The sequence below is a fragment of the Sesamum indicum genome, linkage group LG2 (assembly GCF_000512975.1).
Source record: "Sesamum indicum cultivar Zhongzhi No. 13 linkage group LG2, S_indicum_v1.0, whole genome shotgun sequence".
Taxonomy (NCBI): domain Eukaryota; kingdom Viridiplantae; phylum Streptophyta; class Magnoliopsida; order Lamiales; family Pedaliaceae; genus Sesamum; species Sesamum indicum.
This window is the reverse complement of record NC_026146.1, coordinates 18,012,390-18,035,338: the sequence shown is the minus strand read 5'-3', so window position 1 is coordinate 18,035,338 and position 22,949 is coordinate 18,012,390. Positions and strand designations below refer to the sequence as shown.

Genomic DNA, 22,949 nt, shown 5'->3' with positions numbered 1-22,949 from the left:
CCCGTCATATTCCGAGAGAGGCGGGTCTGTGTTCAACCTCTGGAGAAATCTCTTGCTCCCTTGTGGAGTGCAGAGGGAGTCGTCGTCCTCCTAGGATGATCTTTCCCTCCATTGATGAGGCATCTCAAATTTCAGAAAACTTGATGAGATACCTGGAAGATCATGCGATAGATGTTGAAAGTGACAAATTCAATCGTAAAGTTTGCTTTGGGATGGATGGGGAAGAGCCAATTTCAGATGCAAATGGCCATGCAGCTGCAGCTGAAGTTTTAAGCAGATTATGGGATGGAAAGAAGTATGATACATTTCATCTTACAGCAGATGATATGACTAATAAAGTAGCAGAAGCATCTAACCTAGTATTCTACAAGTGGCCTTCCATTCATAAAATGGACATGCATTTTGGCATCCTTGCTTCTAGATCCGTGTATATTATACTTATTCCTGCATTGAGCTTTGGCACAAAAATTGCTAATGCTTTATATGTATGGATAGGGCGTAACGAGTCATCAAAGGGAAGTCATGTTCAGTTGATCAGGAATAATAGCAATTATGAAGATAATCATGCCCGTGTGGAGACAATTGGTCGTAATCTTCTCCATGAGGAGGGTTTCAGTCAAATTAAGGTACTTAATGCCATTTCAATATTATACCATGATTCATTTTCCCTTGATTTAACAGTGGAAAAGCCTGTCTGTTATCTTATTTTGGTATACTGAAGTGTGGCCTTGAATAAATTTATCTTTAGAAATTGAACTGCGGTAATGATATTTTTAAAATAAATATTAATTCATTGAAATTATACGGAGAGTAAAGGCTATAGTTCATACTGATTTCTATAAGAAGTTAAACAGTAGGTATGTAGTTATGTATGACATATAGAGATTGTGAGAGACCAAAATTTGAACTCCGTGTTTGCATTTGAAAATGTGGTTTGATCATGATAGACAGCAGAAGGATGGAGGGCACTTGGCACAATAGGAATCAGATAATTTATTACAGTGGATCCCCATTTTGTTGGGTGGGAATGGTAGTTGCCTATTAAATTTTTGTAGTTCTCTATGAATTTTTTAATATAAGAAAATGAAAGTCTAGAATTCATAATCCTAATTCTCCATGATTATTGGGTTCCACTACAGGGATGTAAACTGAAAGTCTATATGATGCTTTCTTAGTGTGAGGTGCTTCATAGATGTGTATGTCTAAAATCCATGTAAAATATAAGCATCGGATATTGGTTAAGTAAATCCTTTATTTGAATGTATAATTATACAACAAAAAAGATGTGAGTATGTTACAATTTACTTGTAAATATAATAACTAAATACATAAATCATAGTTTGTATTTGTAATTCACGGTAGTAAATTATATTCAAAGATAAAAATATGCAGACATAAACAAGAAAGCGTTATTATGCCTTATTATAGGTAATGACGATATACCTGAGTATGGATTTTTGCCACATCTCTTGATAGCTTGATATTTAATACGAGCAACGATCATCAACAACTGCAATTTGGATTGCGAGAAGTGGGCCTTCTTACTAAAACTGATAAGTGCTGGCAAATAGCCATTTCGTGATCTCGTTAAAGCTGTAAGGTCACAGCATATAGCTTCCGTAGCTGTTTCACATGCCCATATCAAATTGTTCTCTTCATAGTTCATACATAAACAAATGTGCTAAAGCACTTTTCATCTTTGGCTATTGATTCTTGAACCATTTTTATTAGTTGAATCATGGTAACTTATTCTGTTTATGAGAAAAGAAGGTGCTTCGAACCTCTTTAATTCAAAGACTCCATGAGGTCTCACCCAAATAGTAAGGCCAATGCCCCAGAAGTCTAAAATTAATGGGAGATGTTGTCTTCCAAGGATACCCATTTTTATATATTGATCTTTTCGAACAGCCTCTTCTTTCCTTCATTTATTATAGTGAACGGTTTAATTGATCCTCACATTGGAGAGTTTTTTATGATGTTGTCCAGGATAGTGAAGGAAGGTGAGGAACCAGTAAAGCGCCTCAACATCTAGCTTGCCTCTCTGCAGACAAGGATTGCAATCAAGTCAACCGGAGATGCACACATTTGGACAGGATGTTTGATTTTTACAGCAAATGGTTGCACCTCTAGTGAGTTGGATTGGCATCCCAAACCCAAAGCAGGACAAGTTCATGGGTTCTGCTTGTGAGATGTAAGGAACAAAATCCCATTTTCGATTCTTGAGGACTCTGTACAGGAATAAGTTGATGTATGTTAAAAAAGGAAGGGTTTACAAGAATCCTGTGGTGTCTTAATAAGTTGTGTGCTGAGCGCTCTCGTCCATTCTCCATTCTTCACCTGATTATGTCAAGACATTGATCACTGATCAGCACCTAAGGTGTAACAGCTTATATTCTGGGCCCAAGGGCTTGTTAATCTCTTAAACGTAACAAGTACAAGACAACAAGGGTAATTTTGGCATGTAGTCAGTCCCAATGTTTGCTGAATGTAATTACAAACAGGTCAGTTTGTGTTTCCTCCAAATGATTTTCAGCTCGAATTTGATACGTAAAGGGTTTATAAAATTTTGCCTGAATTTCCATCTTTTTTAAGGTTTTTAAACAAAATCCAGCAATGAGGATTGAACTGTAATGTTATAAAGTGAATTACGACCTTTTATTTTATTTTTTATTATATTTTCTATTCTATTTAATGTAATGTATATAAACTGTGTCTAATTTTTTTTTTTTTCTAGAAATAAATAAAGAGAAAATTGAACTTTTGTACAGTGGGTCGTATTTTTAGTTCTACAATTTACGATACATTATAAGAAGTTGTAACATTATTTGCACATTTGATTTTATAAAAAAAAAAAAGCACAAACATCATAGCATATTTGGTCCTAAATACTATAATATTTTAGTTTATATGATAAAATGTGTTAAGTGATAAAAAAATACAATCATTTTTATTGTATGAAATGAAATGTGCAAATTTATGCGAGATTTGAAATAAAAAACTGTAATGCGTTGTTGTTGTTTGAGATGAGATGCAATTATTTTATATATTGGATTTGATCTGAAGTAGGGAGGCAGTAGTCACATGGAGTGTCAGCAGCGCCAATGGTAGATAGATAAATTCTTCAAGCCCCAACCCCCGCTTTCTCTCTCTTACACAAACGCACACTTCCACTGCTCACATCGCACTTTACCAACCCCACGACGGGCGGAGCAAACACCAAGCCAAGCTGGCGTACAGCCCTCGAGCAACGGCGGAGCTCCGCCACTCGAGCTCCATCGGCAACCGTGCCTCTTCGTCGCCAGCCGCCTCCGCTGCGGCCCCATCTCCATTGTCCTCTGAGTACCACACCTCCGCCACCACCGACGACGATGACAATGTTCGGGATCGCTATTCCCGGGATCGCTCCTTCCGCTCATATTTCCAACCCTTGATGCCACACTATCTTTTCCCCAACGACGATCTATATAGGTCCCACCCTCATAGATCTAAGATCTCCCTTGTCATACTCGTCGCTGTTGTTTTTGCTGCCGTGTTTTCCGTCACTTCTGTCGTCAGACGATTGGTATGGCCGTGCCCGCTTTGTATGTATAATAGTTATGTGAACATGTGCTGGTCGTTTGATTCAAAATTCTTTGAAGCCGTCAATTTTTCGTTGCCTTCTCTTTGAGCGTTAGGGTTTTATATTGATTGCTTGGTTTGATGGGTTTATTCCTTCGATGTTAAAACATGACGCATTGTGTTGATCGAAATGGGTCAATGTAACATGGTCCTTGTTAGTATAAAGCGTTGTATCGCAGGTGGAATTTCGGTTATTTTGTAATACGTGGTGTATATATTTGGACTACAAAATTCGGTCACTTGCGAGTTGAATCGATCAGAGTTGAAAGTTCCCTGAGCTTTACTGGCATAAAAAACTGAATATAGCTTAGAGCGGATTGGACAAATAAACCGACGCCTAATTTAAATAATTTTGGCAGAATAATCTTCTGAACTGATTGTTGCGAATTTCCAACAGCATGGTTACCTTCAGTACTTCTACTGATGCATATAAAAATAAGGCTTGCTGCCTGCTTCTAGGTACTTGGTTAATTTGGATTCTTGTCTGCAGTGTCCATCATCCCATGATTTTCTCTTGCTTTTGATTTGGTTCTCCAGAAGAAGACTATCTTGGTTAATTGAATTTAACTTTTGACTTATGAAACTATCATACCCCTGATGCCATGCTTGAAACTCCAAATTCTGATAATTCCTGTTTTGGCTCTTCTCGCTACTTTGTTTGCAGAATGCTCCATATTTGTGCAGGAAAGATGGCATAACTCTTCACTGCCCTCATGTAAGCTCAATTGATTATCTGCTTTTTTCTCGCATGTTATCATGCTTTTAATTGCATTTCTTCCCTGTAGGTAAAGGAGCCTCCATCACTATGGGAGAATCCTTATTCAGCCACTACATCATGGAAGCCTTGTGCTGAGCGACGTGAAGGCATAATTTCAGGTACCGAAATCTATGATGATGCATATTTTTGAATGTTGACTTCCAAATTTTGATGAAATTACCTCCTGCTTAATGAACAACTGGAACGAAATTAGTTGTTTTCTCATTGGCCTCTTTTTCTTTTCCCTTTTGAATAAAGTATATATCTATAAAGGCTTCTTCACTATAAATGAAGAGAAGAGAATGGAATGAAAAAGCAGAAGAGACTAGATTATCTTAATATATGATACTCCATGAGATGACTCAACTCTGTTGGCAGGATAACTGAATTCTATGAACAAGAATACTAACACTTGTCTCTTTCTAAGAATCTCATATGTCTTTTCTCTAGATTAAGTTTCGCAATGAGCTTATGTCAGAATTTATATGTATATGAGTCATCTTCCTTTGCCACCTTGCAGATCTTCCAGCTGAGAATGAAACGAATGGCTATATATTTATACATGCTGAGGGTGGTCTTAACCAGCAAAGAATTGCTGTATGTGTTCCTTCTGAAAATTTTTAATTGATTTCATGTTTCTCATTTAGTTGATTCATGCATTATGAAGGTTGTGCTATCTGGTTCTGAAACCAAATTTTAATATGTTGCTTCCTATGGGAAGTGACAACTTTGACCATTTGATTTTTTACCTACTTCCGATAGCAGTCATGCTATTATGACTTGCCTAGCCTGTTTTCATGAATTTATCCTCTACATTTGAATATAATTGTATGAATTATGAATTTCTCAGTGATTTTAAAAACTGTAACTCGCTCACTTGAGTCTGATTATCTATCTGCTTCTCTGCAGATATGCAATGCCGTCGCTGTGGCCAAGATCATGAATGCTACTCTTATCTTGCCTGTCCTGAAGCAAGACCAGATATGGAAAGACCAGACGTAGGTGGACTTGGCTATGTTGCACTATGCATAGTATTCTATTTTGCCCACAGTGATGTCTATTATCTGTATTGCTTGGAGCAACGTTATAATAGTCAGAATACCTAAGAGAACTTTGTTTATATGTTACCAACGTTGGATATAATGCTAATATTGACTTTAGCATCGTTTCTTGTGTCCGGCTAGAGATGCTCTATCCAAATTATCTTGCTACTTTCACACACTAAAATTTAATGCAGAAAGAAAATGGCTTTGCTTTCAGTTGCAAATCATTTGCATTTCTTTTGTCTACTCAAAGTAATTAACCCTCTTTTCATTTTTAACTCTGTTGAGGGCCTTGAGGAGGCTGGTTTGCCTTTAGACCTTATTAGGATTTTAGGCAACTTGATGTGGTTAATTTTATTGAATACATGGAATCTCTAATGTGTTAGTAATGCTAAGTTGACTGCAGGAAATTCGAAGACATATTTGATGTAGATCATTTTATTGACTACTTGAAAAATGATGTGCGGATTGTGAGAGACATTCCAGAATGGTTTACTGACAAAGCAGAGCTGTTCACTAGTATACGGTTGGTATCTTCATAGTTTCTCCTCTTATATTAGCCAGCTATGGTAGACTGGAAAATTGCCTAGGATAAGTTGCTAAACATTTTGAAAATTTCTCTGCATTTCAAACATGTAAGAATTTTTGTATATAAAATGCCAGAAAGCTTGTTACTTGGGTTTTTCTCTTCTTGGATTTAGTATGACGTTTACTTGTTAAGATATATGCTTTAACAGTGAGAGTTAATAATTTTATTCTCTATATGCGTCTAATTTTCAGGAATTTTTCTGAATAAATAAATTACATGGATTAGCTTTTTATGACATAAATTAGATTGTTTCTTGCATCAAAGATTTTATGGTTGATATGCATCGTGAACAACAAGCAGAAATTCCTTGGTGTTTAAAGGACTTGTTCAATCTTGATGTCTGGGGTTTCAGATACAATTTATTCACAGAATCAGACTTTTACTGCATGTGGATTACATTGTAATTGCATCTGGTCATAATTGCATATCATCTATGACAGAAGAACAGTTAAAAACATCCCAAAGTATGCTCCTGCACAGTTCTACATTGACAATGTTTTACCTCGTATCAAGGAAAAGAGGATAATGGCGTTGAAGCCTTTTGTTGATCGTCTGGGGTGAGTCGTCAGTTTCACTCCATATGATCTCTTTCATTTTTCTCATGCATAACGATATACCCCAATCTTGAACCTTCCTAGACATACCAATGAAATTTTAAGTAATAACTCTTTCTGTATTTTTTCTTCATAAGATATGACAATGTCCCTCAAGAAATCAACAGGCTAAGGTGCAGAGTGAACTATCATGCTTTGAAGTTTCTTCCTGAAATTGAGAATATGGCTGATTTACTTGTCTCTAGAATGAGAAACCGAACTGGCAGTTCAAATCCTTTCATGTAAGTGAGATGGGTTGTCTTGGTTAAGTTCTCCTGAACTTGATCATTCTTGAGTTATCACCGTTAGTTCCTTTTCCTTTTAGTTGAAGATCTTCAAATCTTTCTCATATATTCTTTGTGTATGTCAGGGCACTTCATCTAAGGTTTGAGAAAGGTATGGTGGGCCTTTCTTTCTGTGATTTTGTGGGAACTAGGATGGAGAAAGCACTAATGGCTTTGTACAGACTAAAAGAATGGCCCCGACGCTTCAAGGTATTGTTTCTTTTCAGGTTGAGGTTTTCCTGTCAGATCAAAATAAATATAAGAATTATATGATTATTCTCTTTCTTGGGCTCTTTTTTGCAGGATGGTTCTCATCTTTGGGCCCTGGCTCTTCAAAAGCGGAAGGAAGGGCGCTGCCCTCTTGAACCGGGGGAGGTAGCAGTGATGCTTCGTGCCATGGGCTATCCCAAAGAAACTCAAATATATGTTGCTTCTGGGCAGGTTTACGGTGGACAGAATCGCATGGCACCGCTCAGGAACATGTTCCCCAATCTTGTGAGTTTAATTGCTCAATTTTGCTCGTTTTTACTGAGGCACTTCCTCTAAAGCATGATTTTAATTCTCTTTCTATTTAATTCTCCCTCATATCAAACATTTGAAATATTTCCATTAACCATCTGAAGCAGGAAAATATTAAAAAATCTCTGATTTCAGTGAAAAAGACTATTATTGCTGTGAACTATTGATTCTTAGATGTTACAAAGATAGTTTCATTATGGATTTGTTACAGGTCACGAAGGAGGAATTAGCGACCAAGTTGGAGTTGGATGGATTCAGAAAGCACGTGACAAGCTTAGCGGCTCTAGACTTCTTGGTCTGCTTGAAGTCTGATGTCTTTGTAATGACACACGGAGGGAACTTTGCTAAACTAATAATTGGAAATCGGAGGTACCTGGGCCACCACCTAAAATCCATAAAACCAGACAAGGGTCTGATGTCCAAATCTTTAGGGGACCCCTACATGGGCTGGGCCACATTTGTGGAGGATGTCATTGTAACCCACCAGACACGAACCGGTTTACCAGAAGAAACTTTCCCCAACTATGACATATGGGAGAACCCCTTGACACCATGCATGTGCAGAACCTGATTGTGAATGGTTCTGGTAGTGTAGCACAGACCATAGGTGATGTCAGAAGCTACCGTGCCCAAGTGAATTTGAAAATTTTGGAGTTAGTTTTGCCAGGAAAGCTACTCGATGCAGGTGATCACGGTTTTAGGATGTCGGAGCCTGAGAAAATATGGATGACAAGTCTATGAACACAAATGTAGTTATACGCCTGGGAAGATATGGATAATTAAGTCTATGAATGCAAATTACTTTTCCTGGGACTTGAAGACCTTATTTGGATGAGAAATAGGATCTTCCATCAGAGGGGCGCAAATGGACTGCATACTTGTACTGGAATGCTGATTCAATTCAATTATCATTTTATTATGTAAATCGTGATCGGATGTCTGAAATGCAAGTTTTGCGTGAATTTGCATGCATATATATGCCAACAGCTCCTTTATTGGGACGCGAAACATGAAAAGCACGGAAAATTCGTGGGGTTGTCCCTGCAATATTTGCACAGACCACACTGTTCCATGTCTCTATTGCTTGAAATGGAACAAATCTGTACTTAGCAAGCAAGTGCACTGGATGATTTCTTTTTTGAAACGTTATATTTTGAGTGTGCAGTGAGTCAAATGTTGTACTACAGTCTACAGCAAAGTGAATCTTCCAAAAGCCAAGAAGCATTATGATTATTGACAATTATCATTTGTAACACGATATTTAACCCTTATTGTTTTATTCTAGGGCGTGCCATAATTAGAAATCTATACCTTGATAAAAATTAATCACGGCTAAATTCAATCTAAATGTGCCTTTGTTTTCACAAGGAAGAAATATCCTTCATTTTCATGTTGTCTTAGTCCACATGAACATCCTTTTCTTGCACGATTTTTCTATTGATGAATTAGTCATTTATTGACATGTACTATGTGAAGTATAGACTTTCACTCAAGAATTACAAATCTTTCCTTCTAAACCTAAGTCGACAGGTCGGTCCGCTTTTATTGTTGGGGAAGCAAGTCATGACACCAACGCCTATAGTCAAATGCAGTAACTTTCAACTGAGATGGTGTGTTGTAAAGGTTAGAAATTTATGTTGTGTGCACGGCATTCATGAACAATTTACTTGGTTTTAGTTAATTTTATTTGATTCAACTTTTATGTTAGCCAAGACTTGAAGAAAAAGAACACTTCTCTTGTCAAAATCTAAAGCAACCTGAGAAAAACTGAAATGCCAAATATTGCATATACATATACACATACATACAACATTCTATGAGCAATCTCAAAATTCAACATGCATTTAATGAAACGCTGACCTTGATATCATCATATGATAAATGCCATCATCTCCCTAAATAAAAAGGTGAAGAGTCTTTTATTGCATTTTCTTGTTGTATATTATTGTCCCACTAAGGTGTGCATGACGTTTATTTTAATTTTAAATTTAATTCAATTTATTTTTTTTTTAAAATTACGTGCCAAGTATATATCGATAAGACACTAACATGAATACGAATTGTGATAGAAGATATGATACGAACAATTTTATAGTTACCATAATTGTAAGCCTTAATTATGCATCCATAGACAGACACGTATTATATGATGGGTATAAATTAATATACGTGTATTACTACACAAATCATATAGCCTTATTCTTGGTTAAGGAAACCGTATATACTGCATTAATTTGTAATTTGGCGCCTCGTTTGGTGGGATGAAATGTGCCCCTATAAAAGTCGTCTTCCTCCCTCTTCGCACTAGTCTCCGAGTGACAGAGGTCCGCAGTTCAAGGATCACTCACTTTTGCCTATTTCTCTCTCACTCACAAACACTGCAACAACCAACTTCCGCGCCACCCAACTGTCAGTCTCTCTACTTCTTCAAAAACCAGACAAAGATGGCCTCTTCACTTCCAGGATCGCCCCTTTCTCCGTCTTCGTCATTCTTGTTTACGAAACCAGTCAATTGTATTGAATCCAAATACCCTTCACACATCCCGCCAAGTTCTTCCCCAAACCCGCCATTTTTAAGGCGTGTCTTTGATCCCACATCAAGCAAACCATTCCGGCAAAGATTTTCACTTTCTTGCTTAACAATAAACCAACACCCTGTGGCTCAAATCCCAAGCGTTTCAGAGAAGGTGCAGAACTTAGATTTTGAATTCAAATCATTGCCCGAGCCAATTGACAGAGTGAAAAGATTGCTGCACTACGCCGCTCTTCTTCCTCCATTTGATGAATCTTTGAGAACTCAAGAAAATCGAGTCTTTGGTTGTACGGCCCAGGTTTGGCTGGAGGTGAAGATGGATGGAAATGGGGCGATGAGATTCAGAGTGGACAGTGATTCAGAGATCACAAAAGGGTTCTCTTCTTGCTTGGTTTGGTTACTGGATGGGGCCGAAGCCGAGGAGGTCTTGAGTGTGAAGATTGACGATTTGGTGGAAATGAATGTGGGGTTGCCGAGTAGGGGTAACTCCAGGGTGAATACTTGGCATAATGTGTTGATTAGTATGCAGAGGAGGACTAAGGATTTGGTTGAGGAGAGGAGCAGAAGAAAACATCAGTCTTTGGAAGCTTTTTCTTCCTTAGCTGCTGTAATTGCAAGTTGCAAGGAAAATCAGGTTTGAAATCCTCCGTGCAACTTATAATTGCTTCCTCTTTGATTCTTTTGATTATTTTGGCTGGTAATTTTCTTGTTTTCTTCTTCTTCTTTTAGTTAACTTCAATTTGCCTGTGAAAAAATATGAAGTATATACCACTGGATTCTTTGATTCTACAGGGAGAAATGATAATATTTCCCATATAAACAAGTAAATACAATTGTGGTCCTTAGTCCCCATTTGGTGCAATATCTTGTTTGCCTTCATGTTAATCTTGATCCCTAGAATGCGGGGAAGCAAATAAGCCAACAAGTGGTTAATAAGTTAATTATGCAACTTGCTTGGTGATGTTGGGGAGCTCGAAAAGATCATTGTATATTTATTAGAATAAGGTCCCATATGCTGCTTTCTAGAAGTGAATGACTTTGAAGATATTTACCTCAGCAGTTGGTGGATAAGAGGTTTTTTATTTAATAACTTACCTACTTTTGTGTAGTTTGAAGCTGAGCCATTAATTAGCATTTCAGTTTAATCTAACCTTACATATATAATTTCGCTGGATTCACTTAAGTAATTTGTCGGGACGTGATCATCTCGTATAGTAGTGTGGTTCTTCTTTGAATTTCGATAGCACCATATGAAGTAACAGCAGAAAGGTAAACTGGCCCACTGTGACGTATACAAGCAATTAATTGTTGGTGGCAAGCTACTTATACATATATTGTTGACAAATAATTGAGTGGCTGCATAGATGGCTTTAAATTTCTTTGCAAGATTTTAAGTCATGTATCCAGCGCGAAGTTTGGATTAAGCATCATCTTGTTGATGTTGGGATAGTTAGAATAAAAGTTTAAACAATTGCTTGAGCAAATGAAGAATAAAAGTATTAGCACTTTACCTATTGATAATGGAGTTTAGGATCCCAATAAGGGACACAGGAAAGCAAACGTTACAGTTCCCTCCACTGACCGTAGCCGGTTCAATGGTGAAAGCTAGATTGAATTCTTTTTACTTTCCTTGAATTGTATTTGGTGGTACAGAATCTCTACTTCGAGCTCTAATCTGGTTGGCCTCAGAAAGATGATCTGATTTACCCTTAGCCAACTTTAAAATATTAGAATTGTTGCAGACTAGATGATGAATATGTGAATCTTGAAGTTGCTTTATGCTACTAAGCTCCGTGTATCTGCCAACTTGCTTTTCTTTTTTTTTTCTAAATTCTGATTATCTAGCTTATGACTCAGCACACAAGTTATGTCAAATGATTTTGGCAAGTTATTTCATCACTTCCTACATTTGTGAAAGTTGTCCGAACACCTGCTGTTATAACGCCTTCCTTGGATCTGTGTACATGGAAATGAAGCCAGAGAAGAAAACTTGTAATAGAAACTACTAATCAATGCTCTGATACTGGATCATCAGGAAAGGTAGTATAATTGTTCTTGCTTTAGTTCCCCATACTTTCTTATCTATGGATCAACAAAAATTCTCCTATTATTTCTGATCAGTGGTATCGTCTTGCTTCTTGTCAGGTACATCACACCTTTTGACTCTAAAACGTCTTTTAGGTCTCTCCACACAGTGTACAAGTGACATGTGAAATGTAAACGGTGTATCTGAGGCATAATAGTTGCCAATTATATCGCGAATTGCTGCAATGATCATAGGTCGGTTCTGTAACAATTTAGCCAACCAATTTTTAGTCTTTAACATTTTACGTGGACTGACTGAAACTTCAGATAATCGATATTGAAAAGTTGAGGAAAATTTTCGCCTTTCTTTGTGAACAATACGTCTTAGCTTTGCTTTACTGGTAACTGTAGTGCTGCTGAAAGTGAAAATTTGCTGGCAAATGGCATTGCTTATAATAATGTAATGATAACCCTCCATCATACTGTCGATAGAATTAGTTGTTGTTCATAAATAATAACTTCATTTGTTGCATTTGATCTTTAAGGTATTTCTGTGTAATAATCAAAGAAATGAGTTTTTCTGTATGTTGTCAATCTGAACCTAAAGGAATATGTAATGAGTCTTTGAAGAAGATGGATATCTAAAACACAAACTCTAGTGCTGGAAAACTACAAAGCAAATCTTTAAGTTGAGGAATCAGATTCTAAAAACTTGATGGCGGGGTTTCACAACTCCATACCCACACCTATACCTACAAAACAATCTAAAATATGATTGCTTAAACGTAAAAAAAGAACTTGACAAATTATTACTTTGAAAAAGAATAATAATCTGAATTTGGTTGACTAAGCGTCTCAAGCATGAGGCGGATGAGAAAGTCCCTGCATCCAAACACTCTGACTCCGCAAAAGGCACTCGGGACGTGGACTTGCAACAAAAGCTATATTAATATTATACTAGGATGATGATGATGATGTTGATATTTGCATCTCCAAGAGCCCACAACTCCCCAATCACATTCACCCACGTCACCAGAATACAAGAATCTCCTCCGTCCACCGGCTCACTAGACCAATCAGGATGGGCGGGGCCGGGGGCCAACACCTTCCCGGTGGCTACTTGTTTCCACGCGCCTCCACTGAGCCCACGTTCGGCCTGTATTATTCCCTTTTTTTTAGCTCTTCGATATTTTAAAAAGTTTTCATGGAACTCCTGTTCCAGTCTCTCTTGTTTGTGCCTCCTCGGATCCTATTTCGGAGCCCCGGTTAGAGAACCGTCACCTTATTTTCTTTCTTCTTTTTTGCTTTCCTGTTGTTTGAAATCCCAGATTTTCTTGGAAAAGGACACAATTCTCATTCATTACAGCGATCTTTACTCAAAACGAGAATGTCGAAATCGCCATGGGGAAACATCGGCGCATGGGCGGCCGAAGCCGAGCGCGCCGAGGCCGAGGAGCGTGAAGCCAAAGCCGCCGCTGATGCCACCACTGCGCAACCACCAACTAGCTTCCCAAGCCTGAAGGAATCCGTGAGCACCGCGAAGCAGAAGAAGAAAACAAAGATGACCCTGCAGGAGTTCACGATGCAACAGTCCACCCATTCGGCCTCCACCCAGAGCCGTGGCCTGACCCCCGAAGAAATGCTCCGCCTCCCCACCGGCCCCAAAGAGCGCTCCCCGGATGAAATGCAGTACGGAAGGTTGGGCGGTGGGTTTTCTAATTATGGGTCACGAGCGGGATCTGTAGGCTCTAGTACGGGTGGGGGGCGGGAGTATGAGGGTCGGAGATCTTATGGGTTCGAGGATGATAACCGGAGGGGGCAACCAATGCAATCTAAGGTTTCGGATTCCTATCAACCGTCGCGAGCTGATGAGGTTGATAATTGGGGTACCATGAAGAAAGCCCCAACGGAATACAGTTCTGGTCAAGTCCGACCAGGCGGGAAGTACAGCTTACTCGGCGGAGGTGGGGGCCCGGGGGTTGCATCACGGGCCGATGAAGTTGACAATTGGGCTTCTGTTAAGAAGCCCATTTCACAAACACAACCACAAAATAGATCTTCGGGCTTCGGCTCGGGCTTCTCCAGGCCTGCGCCTGATCGTTGGGTCCGTAATGAACAGAGCTTCGGCTCGGGATTCTCCAGGCCTGAGCCAGATCGTTGGACTCGTAATGAACAGAGATTAGTTTCAGACTCTTCGAAGAATGAGGTTGAAGTAGCACCAAAAGTGGGTAAGCCGAATCCTTTTGGGGCAGCCAGGCCGAGGGAGGAGGTGCTGGCAGAGAAAGGGTTGGATTGGAAGAAGTTGGATTCGGAGATTGAAGTGAAGAAGCAGCAGCATACAGTTAGTGGTGGCAGTAGTACGCCCACCAGTTCGCAGTCAAGTAGGCAGGGAAGTCCTCGTTCGAGCAGGTCGGAGCCCCACACAGAAGGACCGGGTGAAGGGATAGTGAAGCAAAAACCAAAAGTAAATCCATTTGGGGATGCCAAGCCTAGAGAAGTTTTGCTTGAGGAGAAGGGCTTGGATTGGAAGAAGATTGATCTTGAGTTGGAGCATCGCCGAATCGAGAGGTAATCTTTAGTGGACAATGCATTTTGTTGCTCGCATTTCATCATCAGGAACGTGTCACTGTGATTTCCTGTATATGTCGATCAATTTAATTTAAGAAGTGCATGTAGTGCAGTTTTTGGGGATTGGGTACAAAGAGAACTGGATTCATTTAGTTGAGCCTGAGTGATTCTTGTTTCGTTCTTGGTTGACTGAATTAATGAGCATCTATATCTATGTTGTAATGCTCTTTTTCTTTGATGCTAAATTGTTTCTTCCATTTTGAGGATCTTTTTTTTGGAACTATCCCTGCTATGGACACAGAATTCAGCCTTAAGGCTTCATAAACTTATATCATCTGCTTGGATATACCCAACTTTCTGTCTGCTCTGCTTTTAACTTTTGCTGTTTTACATTCTTGGTTGTATACTTGATATGCGAAGGGGATGGACTGAGTTTGGGAAGTCTTATTAATCTATTCTTGTCTGCATTCTGTCGTAGTTCACTCTCTCTAATAGAGTATTAGGTTGATCAAATTGGTGGTATCTTTGTTGTTTCTCGTTATGATGAAAAAACAAAAAATGAAGAGTGGATACAAAGAATTTTATGTTTAGCTGAAGGGATGGCATTTTTCAGGCCAGAGACGGAGGAAGAAAAGAAAATGAAGGAAGAAATTGAACATTTGAAAAAGGAACTGCCACAAAAATCTGGTGAAGACAGAAGCAGCTTACATAATTTAATACTTAAAAGGGAGCAGGACTTGGAACTGCTGGTCCGTCAGATGGATGACAAAGTACGTTACAGCCAGAAGATCTTTGAGAGGCAGAGTGCTGGAGCTGTTAGGGGTCCTGGATTTAGTGATAGACCTCCTTCCCAATCGGGATCATATGAGGATCCCAGAGCTGGCTTTAATGATCGTCCTTCGGCACCTGGATCATATGATGAATCTATAGCTGGCTATCCAGAGAGACCTCCTTCTCGACCAGGTGCATATGAGGATTCTAGAGCCGGCTTTGCTGAAAGACCTCCTTCCCGACCTGGAATGTATGAAGATCCTCGGTCTGGCTTTTCTGAGAGGCCCCGTTCAAGGTCGGGAGCCTATGAAGAGACTAAATCTGTCTATCCCCGGAGATCCTCTTTCACACATGGAGCATATCAAGAGCCTAGAGCTGCAGACTTCAGTGATAGGCCTCGTTCGCGTGGCTCCGTGAATTCATGGACAAGACCGAGTGACGACAGAAGCTCATTCCAAGGTGGTGGGGGAAGAGGATTTTCAGGCAGCAGAGATACAGACAGGTACTAGTTTCCGAGATATTTCTGCGTTTCAGATTTTCTCCTGCATTTGCAATTAAATTTGCAAACTTGGACAATTAAGGTCTCATCTTAAACCTTGTGAATGTTCCACAAATGATGTGAGATGTTTCTTGAAAGTTGATGTTGATTAAGTCTGGGAGATATTTGTTTATAGTGATCTTTAGCCTTTTGTTCTTATTTACTAGCTTTTTTGTAATTTGTTGGATAAAAAGTTAAAAATCGTTCAAACTGTGGCTTCAAATTTTCCCGCATGTTGGGAGCTTCTTTGGTTGAAAACATACCCTCACTTACATAACAAATATTTATTAGTTGCATACTATTAGCATGCCTGGGAACCTGTGGGGTATGTTGTTGCTGATCATGCCTATCATAGTTGCTATACAAGAGATATGCTTTATGATCTTACTTTTTATTTAAATTTATAACATGTGATTGATGCCTTTTATCATGTCATTTGCCAGGTCAGGGTCAAGGTGGTGAAATCCTGACTGGTTTCTTTGAGTTCTCCTCTGCTCGCCTTCTGACTAGTTAGAATGAATAATACTTTGGCGCCTCTATTCATCTTCGCATATTTTGCTGTGAGGAATGGTTTAGAATTATTGGATGCTGGCATATAACATTCTTGCATTAATCGTCGCATCTTGACGATGTGTAAAATTCACCTTTTTGCCTTCCTCGTTTCAGTAGTTCGATCTAGTTTTCATATTCTTGTAAGGGACTTTGTAATGCACATGCCTCCCTGGTCTTCTCTATTTTATCTTGTGCATTCTTTTATTATTGCGCTGTGTTCTATATTACTTGTTTCTCAATTTCTAATCTCTTTTTGGATAATTCTTTCTCACAAGGCTCTGCTTCATCTTACAGTATATATATGTATGCTTGTTTCTCTCCGACCACTCAGGTTAATATATCCAGTGTCCTATAACTATGTGGTAAAGAATTCGAATATATTGATGTCTACTTGTCCAGTTCCTACTCGTGGAATATTTGGATAGCTTTTCCGGATCAGTTCACGAATTTCACTATCTTGTTAATTGATGTTTTTTACTTATAGCAGGTAACGTAAGATGAAACCAATGACTTTCCTGATATTGTCTTTGCATAAGAAGCTTTTTTTGAGAGAGGGTATGCAATGGAGCCCTTTTACATGTTTCCCCTTCCTCTTATTTGTTTTTATATGGCATTATTATACACATGCTATGTTGGTGAATTAGGTGATTCTGATGATATTCGTTCAAATTCGGTATGTAGTATGCCGTAAACTTAGAAAGGCCTAACTTGATGCTTGTAAAGTGCAAATAACTACTGGTGGATGGGTGATTCATTTCTTGTGAAAAAGGGTCTATTCTGTCCTGGATGGGCTGCTATCAGATTCTGGGGGGTGATCCCCACCACTCACATCATAATCCTATGGTATTGGATGAGTCCAAGAATTTCACGTGAAAGTTGGTTCTTAGTCATCACAAGATGATGGCTTGATTTTATACCAAGGCGGATCTCACCGAACATGTGCCACATTATGAAACATATGAGCACGCATAAATCAGATCATTGTCTTTCGGCTACATTATTAAGGATTGACGCAACCACACAAACTTTGCCAATTATCTTTGAGGTGCTATCTCAATAGAATTATTTCGATGAATCAAAAGCAACGTTTTACAGAAATTCTCCCAACAGGGAATACTGGACCATGATAAAAGCTAACATGTGAATTCTGGCCATTGCCCACCACAAGACTTTCACAATGGAATGTTATTGCCATATTGACCTTTGCTCTCCAGCAACCCATATGCTGGAGACCGTTGGATTTTCTTGCTATATTCAACTGCAGGGACTCAAATTCCGGGACTGGCAGTTACCGGCCTGGTGCCAATGTTAGTTATTGGTAGAGAAATAAACCACTTCTTTTGCTTAGAGATTTATGCTTTGAGATGTATCATGACTGAAAAATGACTCATCTTTTTTTATCTCATTCATTGTTTTCTTTCATAGTTCCTCTTCTCTTCTTTGCAAAAGGGTGATGCTCTGCTTTTTGACAGGATTGCACTAAATTTGTTACTAATCCTTGTTTAAGCTGCTTCGTGTACCTGTACCATGAAAGTCTTAGCAGTCAGTTCCTAGACAGTGTATCATATGAAGCTCGTAAACTTTCACAAAGATATAGTACAATGGTGTTATTACAGATAAGAGAGAACCTTAGTATTGGACAAGTCTCTAGCCTAATTAACCAGTACATGTTGCTCTAGTGTTAATTAAACAATTCAGCTTGAGCCATCCCAAAATGTTATATTTCTATTCTCGAGGTGGACTTGTCTCTCCACAGAAACATTTTTAGATCTGTCTTTTCTTGCGTCTGCAGTCTAGATAAGTGTTTGTTTCCTACATTGACTCAAAAGAAAGCTTCACTGCCTCAAATTCATGGAGTTTAAGCATTTTACACTGCAAGCCCTTCTATTGCTGGAGATACTTATGCTAAACCCAATATCTTGCTTCGACAACTGCAATTTTCCAGCCATTTTCAACTTCGGGGACTCAAATTCAGACACTGGTGGGCTGTCGGCGGCATTTGGCCAAGCTCCTCCTCCCAATGGAGAAACATTCTTTGATGCCCCTGCTGGCCGTTTCTGCGATGGCCGTCTCCTGATCGATCTCATAGGTACATTTTTGCTCTTGCGTAGCCATTGATTTTCTTGACTAAAGATTGCTAAATCTGTTCCTGGGAACTCATTGGTTAATTTTCTTTTGTCAGCTGAAAGATTGGGATTGCCTCATCTTAGTGCTTTTCTTGACTCAATTGGTTCGAACTTCAGCCATGGAGCTAATTTTGCTACTGCTGATATCAACAATCAGGCCTCAAAATACAACCATTTCCCAGAGTGGGTATAGCCCAATTTCCCTCGACGTTCAACATGTGCAATACTCTGATTTTCTCAGGAGATCACAAATTATTCGTAAACAAGGTATCTATAAGTGTGTTCTTTTTCTTTTTTTTTTGTGTGTGTGTCTCTGTCCAGAACTTGAAGCTCAGATTGTTTATTTTCTTCTGATATGAGATTATTAATGAATTTTCATTAAAGGGTCCTTTCAGAACTTGTTGCCGAAGGAAGGTTATTTCTCTCGGGCATTATACACGTTTGACATAGGCCAGAATGATCTGACTGCTGGTTATAAACTCGACTTGTCAACTGAGCAAGTCAAGGCATATGTGCCTGATGTGTTGGATCAATTTTCCAGAGTAATTAAGGTAAGAAACGAGATTATAAACACAATTAATCATGTCAGACTTAATATTACAGTTGAAGGATGTTTAAGGTTTCTTAGAAGTTAATACTGATGGAGAACAGCTACTGTACGCTCAAGGAGGAAGATCATTTTGGGTACACAACACAGGACCAGTGGGTTGTTTGCCATATGTTATGGACAGATTTTCAGTTACTGCAGCACAGATTGATAAATATGGTTGTTCAAGTCCATACAACCAGGTTGCACAAAATTTCAATCTTAGACTAAAGGAAGCAGTCTTCCAACTCAGGAAACAGCTGCCTCAGGCTGCAATCACTTACGTAGATGTTTACTCAGTGAAATATTCCCTCATCAGCCAAGCAAAGAAACTAGGCAAGATTTCATTTTCTTCCTTGAATCTGTTCCTGCCGAGAAATCATGTGAGATTTTGTGTTATATTAGCCCACTTTTGTAATGAAATGACAGGCTTTGAGAATCCATTTCTAGTTTGCTGCGGTCATGGAGGCAAATACAACTACAACAGGTTTGTCAAATGTGGGAGCAAGAGGGTTGTCAATGGGACGGAGATTGTGCTTGCCAAGTCTTGCAAGGATCCATCAGTTAGGATCAGTTGGGATGGAACTCACTTTACTGAAGCAGCCAATAGGTGGATCTTTGATCAAATCGTTGATGGCTCTTTTTCAGATCCTCCTGTTTCACTTAAGTTTGCCTGTAACAGGATGAACAGCTGAAAGTGTCTTCTAGACCTATTTCAACATTCAAGTGATCTTGTCAAGGAACTGATCACCTTTCCTCAAGATTTTGCCTTCTGTCCTGTTCCGATCTTAAATTTTGTGGCTCTCAATTAATAACAAGAGATTTTAAAAAAATTTCCAATTATGAGCTGCTTCGTACTGTTCTAGTTCACTGCGACCGAATAGTGTAAATTTATGACAAGCTTGGAAACTTTAAACCTATAGAATGCAAATTAACAGACTACAGATAATATACATTTGAATCTCAATGTTGAATAAGAAACAAGCTTAAGAGACCGAAATATAAGCAGATTGTGGAGTGCTGCTTCTACATATATCAGTTGTGAAGCTTTCTGGTGGTTAGCTTACAGTGTTTCGGGTCAGCAACTTAATGTTAACTAGATTTGACTTGTAAAATGATTTAAATCGATTATCATCACTGTAATATCATCCAAGCTACCTCTAGTCACAGCAAGGCTAACAAGCTCCTTGCAAGCAGCCAGAAGCCCATCATAAGCCGGTTTCTCAATCAAGATTTCATTCTCGTTGCTTGGGAAATGAGTCTTTACCTTCATTTGTTGCACAAGTGAAATTCTTCGAGACTTAGATGGAGGACTTCCATTTTCACAACAGTGTTCGTCTTCACTTCTTTTCTGTTGAGCGGTGGACATTTTATGGCCTATTTGGTGAAATATCTTCTTTGACTTAACCACCGAAGCTCTTGGTGATTTGGACAAAGGACTGGCAATTGTGCAAGAATTCTGTGGAGAAGATTTCCTGAATTGTTTCTTGGTGCCTGAACATGACTGCATCACAATGTCGACTGCTTCTTGGTTGCTAACCTATCATTATGAAATATGAAGTCACGTCCTATTCCAGAGAGAAGTGGCAAAGAAAGCAGTATAACATGATCCACATAGAAAGAGAAAACTACAGTGGAGCTTGAGCAGCAAAAATTAGCTGCTGATGAGTTTCATTTCAGTTAAAACATACTGACTAAAATGTTCAATTTGACAATTTCTCACCTCTTCCCAGAGTCCATCAGACGCCAAGACAAGATACTGCATGTCTGGAGTCAAATATATAACCTTTGTATCAGGTTCTGCCATAACCCAATCTTTCAGATGAGCATCTCCAATGCTTCGTGAAACTGCAAGAGTTCCATGAATTCTCCAAGTTCCACGGTGAATCTCAACATATCCACCCTGTTTGTCAAAGTAGCTAACATCAATTTCTTCTATACTTAATTCTGCATATACAAAAGCACTCAATTCTGAAGTATAAATACTTTATCCTCAATCCTTCTTCGCTCATCCTCTCGCGTTGGCCTATGATCGATCGTCAGAGCTTCTGCCATTCCACCCCTACACAGAACTGCTCTGCAATCCCCCAAGTTTGAAACTACCATCTCCTTTCCTTCAATCAAAGCGGTGACACAACAAGCGCCGCTACCCAATCCCTGAAAATTTCCACTTATTGGTGAAACTTGTTAATACAAGCAAAGAATGTGAGTAAGCAAACTGTATATGTTATACCTGTTTCAAGAACTCCTCATCTGTTTTTAAATACCCTGCCTTAACAGCCTCTTCTTTTGCTTTGTTTCCAGAAGAGCTATCCAACATTTCGAAAATCTTGAGATGCAAATTCTCTGCCACGAACTCTGCAGCCTTGCTTCCCCCATGCCCATCATATACCCCAAAGAATCCCTACATTTCACAAGTTCAAATTCAAAATACCATCAGTTTCAATATACAAATAAAAATACAAGTCCAACTATCAAGAGAAAGTCCTCATACACGAACTGCAAGTTCCCATACATAAACAAGAATCCCTTTTGCCACCTTAAATTCAAACGAATGTTAACTCCCATGTCCCAGCAATCTTCTTACTACATCCCCCAAAAAAAGAAACGAAACAAAATGTACACTAAGTAAACCATTCAAATCAACACGAGTACAAACAAGATCCAATTTTGTCACTACCTTATTACCATTTGAAGAAGCAAAAATCTTGTGGGCGTCTTCCATGAACTTTTTCTTGCCCTTTAAGGCAAAAACACCCACCCCAGTATCATTAAAGCACACAGAACCATCAGCTTGCCCTTGAGCAGCGCATCCCTTTAAAATATCAGTAGAAATTTCACGCAGAACATTTGGGATTTCAATCTTGGGGGGCCTCTTTCTCTTCAATGAACAAGAAACCAAACCATTTTCAATCTTCCCTACAACGTTCTTTCCTATATCAGATAGAGAGAAAGCTAAAGAAGAAGAAGAAGTAGCTGTGTTAGTGGGCATTTCATTCATTTCTTGGCATCTTGAGTTTGAAACGCTTGCAATTAGGATTGGTTCATCATTTCCCATGGTACTTACAAATCAAAGAAACGGCGGCTGAAAGAGATGAACATAAAATGTGTACGTTTGAGTTCAGAGGGTGACTATAACGGCTACAGATTTAGGTTGGGTCAAAGTACAAATTCATGGTAGTTAAGGTTGCTTTGATGGGGTCAAAGGATATTGGTTGGAAACTTTGAATATTTGTTTCCGAGCCGTTAGGGATTAGAGCAAGATGAGATATAAGGAGTCAAAGATTTTGAATAGTTACTTAAGTTTTTGGTTACTTTGAGGGCCTGCAGTCTGCAGCATCTATATCTGGAAGGGGATATTGGTTTTTTAAATATTTGTTTCCGAGCCGTTAGGGATTAGAGCAAGATGAGATATAAGGAGTCAAAGATTTTGAATAGTTACTTAAGTTTTTGGTTACTTTGAGGGCCTGCAGTCTGCAGCATCTATATCTGGAAGGAAAGACGATCTCCAAATATTTGACAAAGCTAATGGTTCTAAGTTCACAAATTTTTATTTTGATCTAGTTTGGTTCGATTGAAATTAATTATACGATAATTATAATATATTTTCTATAATAAAGATATATAATTTATAAAAATAATCAATTATATAACAAATATTTTATTATCGTAATTTTAATTCGACTATACCTAATTTGGATAAAAAAATTCAAAATAAATGTTAGTCAAAAGCATGCCCATGAATACTTTTTCTAGTATTCTTCAAAAAACAATAGTAGTTGAAGATGAAAAATGATAAACACTGCCCACTAGAACAAGATTTATTGAGTACAAAATCTCATTACCA

General features: G+C 38.7%; 6 protein-coding genes across 10 annotated transcripts in view; 5 read left to right on the top strand and 1 right to left on the bottom strand.

The window, feature by feature from the left end:
* Positions 1-2,509, top strand: part of LOC105156655 (protein-tyrosine-phosphatase MKP1) — a gene marked incomplete in the record, with an annotated part of 5,358 nt that extends 2,849 nt beyond the window's left edge. For both annotated transcript variants that reach the window (XM_020691805.1, XM_011072857.2), the window contains 2 exon segments: positions 6-626; positions 1,987-2,509. In XM_020691805.1, the coding sequence (XP_020547464.1) occupies positions 6-99 (94 nt within the window).
* On the top strand, positions 3,029-8,460 carry LOC105156781 (uncharacterized protein At1g04910). The gene is made up of 11 exons (XM_020691801.1): positions 3,029-3,562; positions 4,283-4,333; positions 4,404-4,494; positions 4,896-4,972; positions 5,285-5,373; positions 5,825-5,944; positions 6,448-6,564; positions 6,699-6,842; positions 6,971-7,094; positions 7,188-7,379; positions 7,615-8,460. Exons 1-11 carry the CDS (start codon positions 3,431-3,433, stop codon positions 7,972-7,974), a joined length of 1,497 nt encoding a protein of 498 aa, XP_020547460.1. The 5' UTR covers positions 3,029-3,430; the 3' UTR covers positions 7,975-8,460.
* Positions 9,360-12,455, top strand: LOC105156654 (sufE-like protein 2, chloroplastic). Of its 4 annotated transcripts, none has more exons than XR_002286561.1 (3): positions 9,360-10,570; positions 11,855-11,976; positions 12,082-12,455. XR_002286561.1 is itself a non-coding variant. In XM_020691745.1 (3 exons), the coding sequence occupies exons 1-3, from the start codon at positions 9,665-9,667 to the stop codon at positions 12,097-12,099; spliced, it is 984 nt and encodes a 327-aa protein (XP_020547404.1). In that variant the 5' UTR covers positions 9,360-9,664; the 3' UTR covers positions 12,100-12,455. The 4 variants fall into 4 exon arrangements, 2 of the variants coding, with proteins under 2 accessions (XP_020547404.1, XP_020547405.1); XM_020691745.1 differs by having other exon boundaries at positions 11,917-11,976; XM_020691746.1 differs by having other exon boundaries at positions 9,361-10,570; positions 11,913-11,976.
* LOC105156652 (eukaryotic translation initiation factor 4B2) lies at positions 12,800-16,594 on the top strand. The gene is made up of 3 exons (XM_011072853.2): positions 12,800-14,529; positions 15,143-15,802; positions 16,282-16,594. Exons 1-3 carry the CDS (start codon positions 13,349-13,351, stop codon positions 16,298-16,300), a joined length of 1,860 nt encoding a protein of 619 aa, XP_011071155.1. The 5' UTR covers positions 12,800-13,348; the 3' UTR covers positions 16,301-16,594.
* On the top strand, positions 17,720-19,956 carry LOC105156653 (GDSL esterase/lipase At3g26430). The gene is given in 6 exon segments (XM_020691744.1): positions 17,720-18,479; positions 18,573-18,661; positions 18,663-18,783; positions 18,901-19,067; positions 19,168-19,438; positions 19,532-19,956. Coding segments are annotated over 6 exon segments (1,152 nt in total). The 5' UTR covers positions 17,720-18,241; the 3' UTR covers positions 19,798-19,956.
* On the bottom strand, positions 19,999-22,353 carry LOC105156651 (probable protein phosphatase 2C 14). Its single transcript, XM_011072852.2, has 5 exons — positions 21,783-22,353; positions 21,336-21,506; positions 21,089-21,259; positions 20,826-21,005; positions 19,999-20,642 (listed from the first exon to the last, which is right to left on the bottom strand). The coding sequence occupies exons 1-5, from the start codon at positions 22,158-22,160 to the stop codon at positions 20,199-20,201; spliced, it is 1,344 nt and encodes a 447-aa protein (XP_011071154.1). The 5' UTR covers positions 22,161-22,353; the 3' UTR covers positions 19,999-20,198.

What these genes read in the sequence shown, in the direction of transcription:
- LOC105156781 (XM_020691801.1), top strand. Translation starts at nt 3,431, where the DNA reads ATGCCACACTATCTTTTCCCCAACGACGATCTATATAGGTCCCACCCT. An exon ending in TAACTCTTCACTGCCCTCAT is followed by an intron (nt 4,334 to 4,403) that starts GTAAGCTCAATT and finishes TCTTCCCTGTAG; the next exon opens with GTAAAGGAGCCTCCATCACT. An exon ending in GGCAGTTCAAATCCTTTCAT is followed by an intron (nt 6,843 to 6,970) that starts GTAAGTGAGATG and finishes TGTGTATGTCAG; the next exon opens with GGCACTTCATCTAAGGTTTG.
- LOC105156654 (XM_020691745.1), top strand. Translation starts at nt 9,665, where the DNA reads ATGAAATGTGCCCCTATAAAAGTCGTCTTCCTCCCTCTTCGCACTAGT. An exon ending in CAAGTTGCAAGGAAAATCAG is followed by an intron (nt 10,571 to 11,916) that starts GTTTGAAATCCT and finishes AAATGAAGCCAG; the next exon opens with AGAAGAAAACTTGTAATAGA.
- LOC105156652 (XM_011072853.2), top strand. Translation starts at nt 13,349, where the DNA reads ATGTCGAAATCGCCATGGGGAAACATCGGCGCATGGGCGGCCGAAGCC. An exon ending in GAGCATCGCCGAATCGAGAG is followed by an intron (nt 14,530 to 15,142) that starts GTAATCTTTAGT and finishes GGCATTTTTCAG; the next exon opens with GCCAGAGACGGAGGAAGAAA.
- LOC105156651 (XM_011072852.2), bottom strand. Translation starts at nt 22,160, where the DNA reads ATGGGAAATGATGAACCAATCCTAATTGCAAGCGTTTCAAACTCAAGA. An exon ending in CTTCTTCAAATGGTAATAAG is followed by an intron (nt 21,507 to 21,782) that starts GTAGTGACAAAA and finishes TGTGAAATGTAG; the next exon opens with GGATTCTTTGGGGTATATGA. An exon ending in CTGATGGACTCTGGGAAGAG is followed by an intron (nt 20,643 to 20,825) that starts GTGAGAAATTGT and finishes TCATAATGATAG; the next exon opens with GTTAGCAACCAAGAAGCAGT.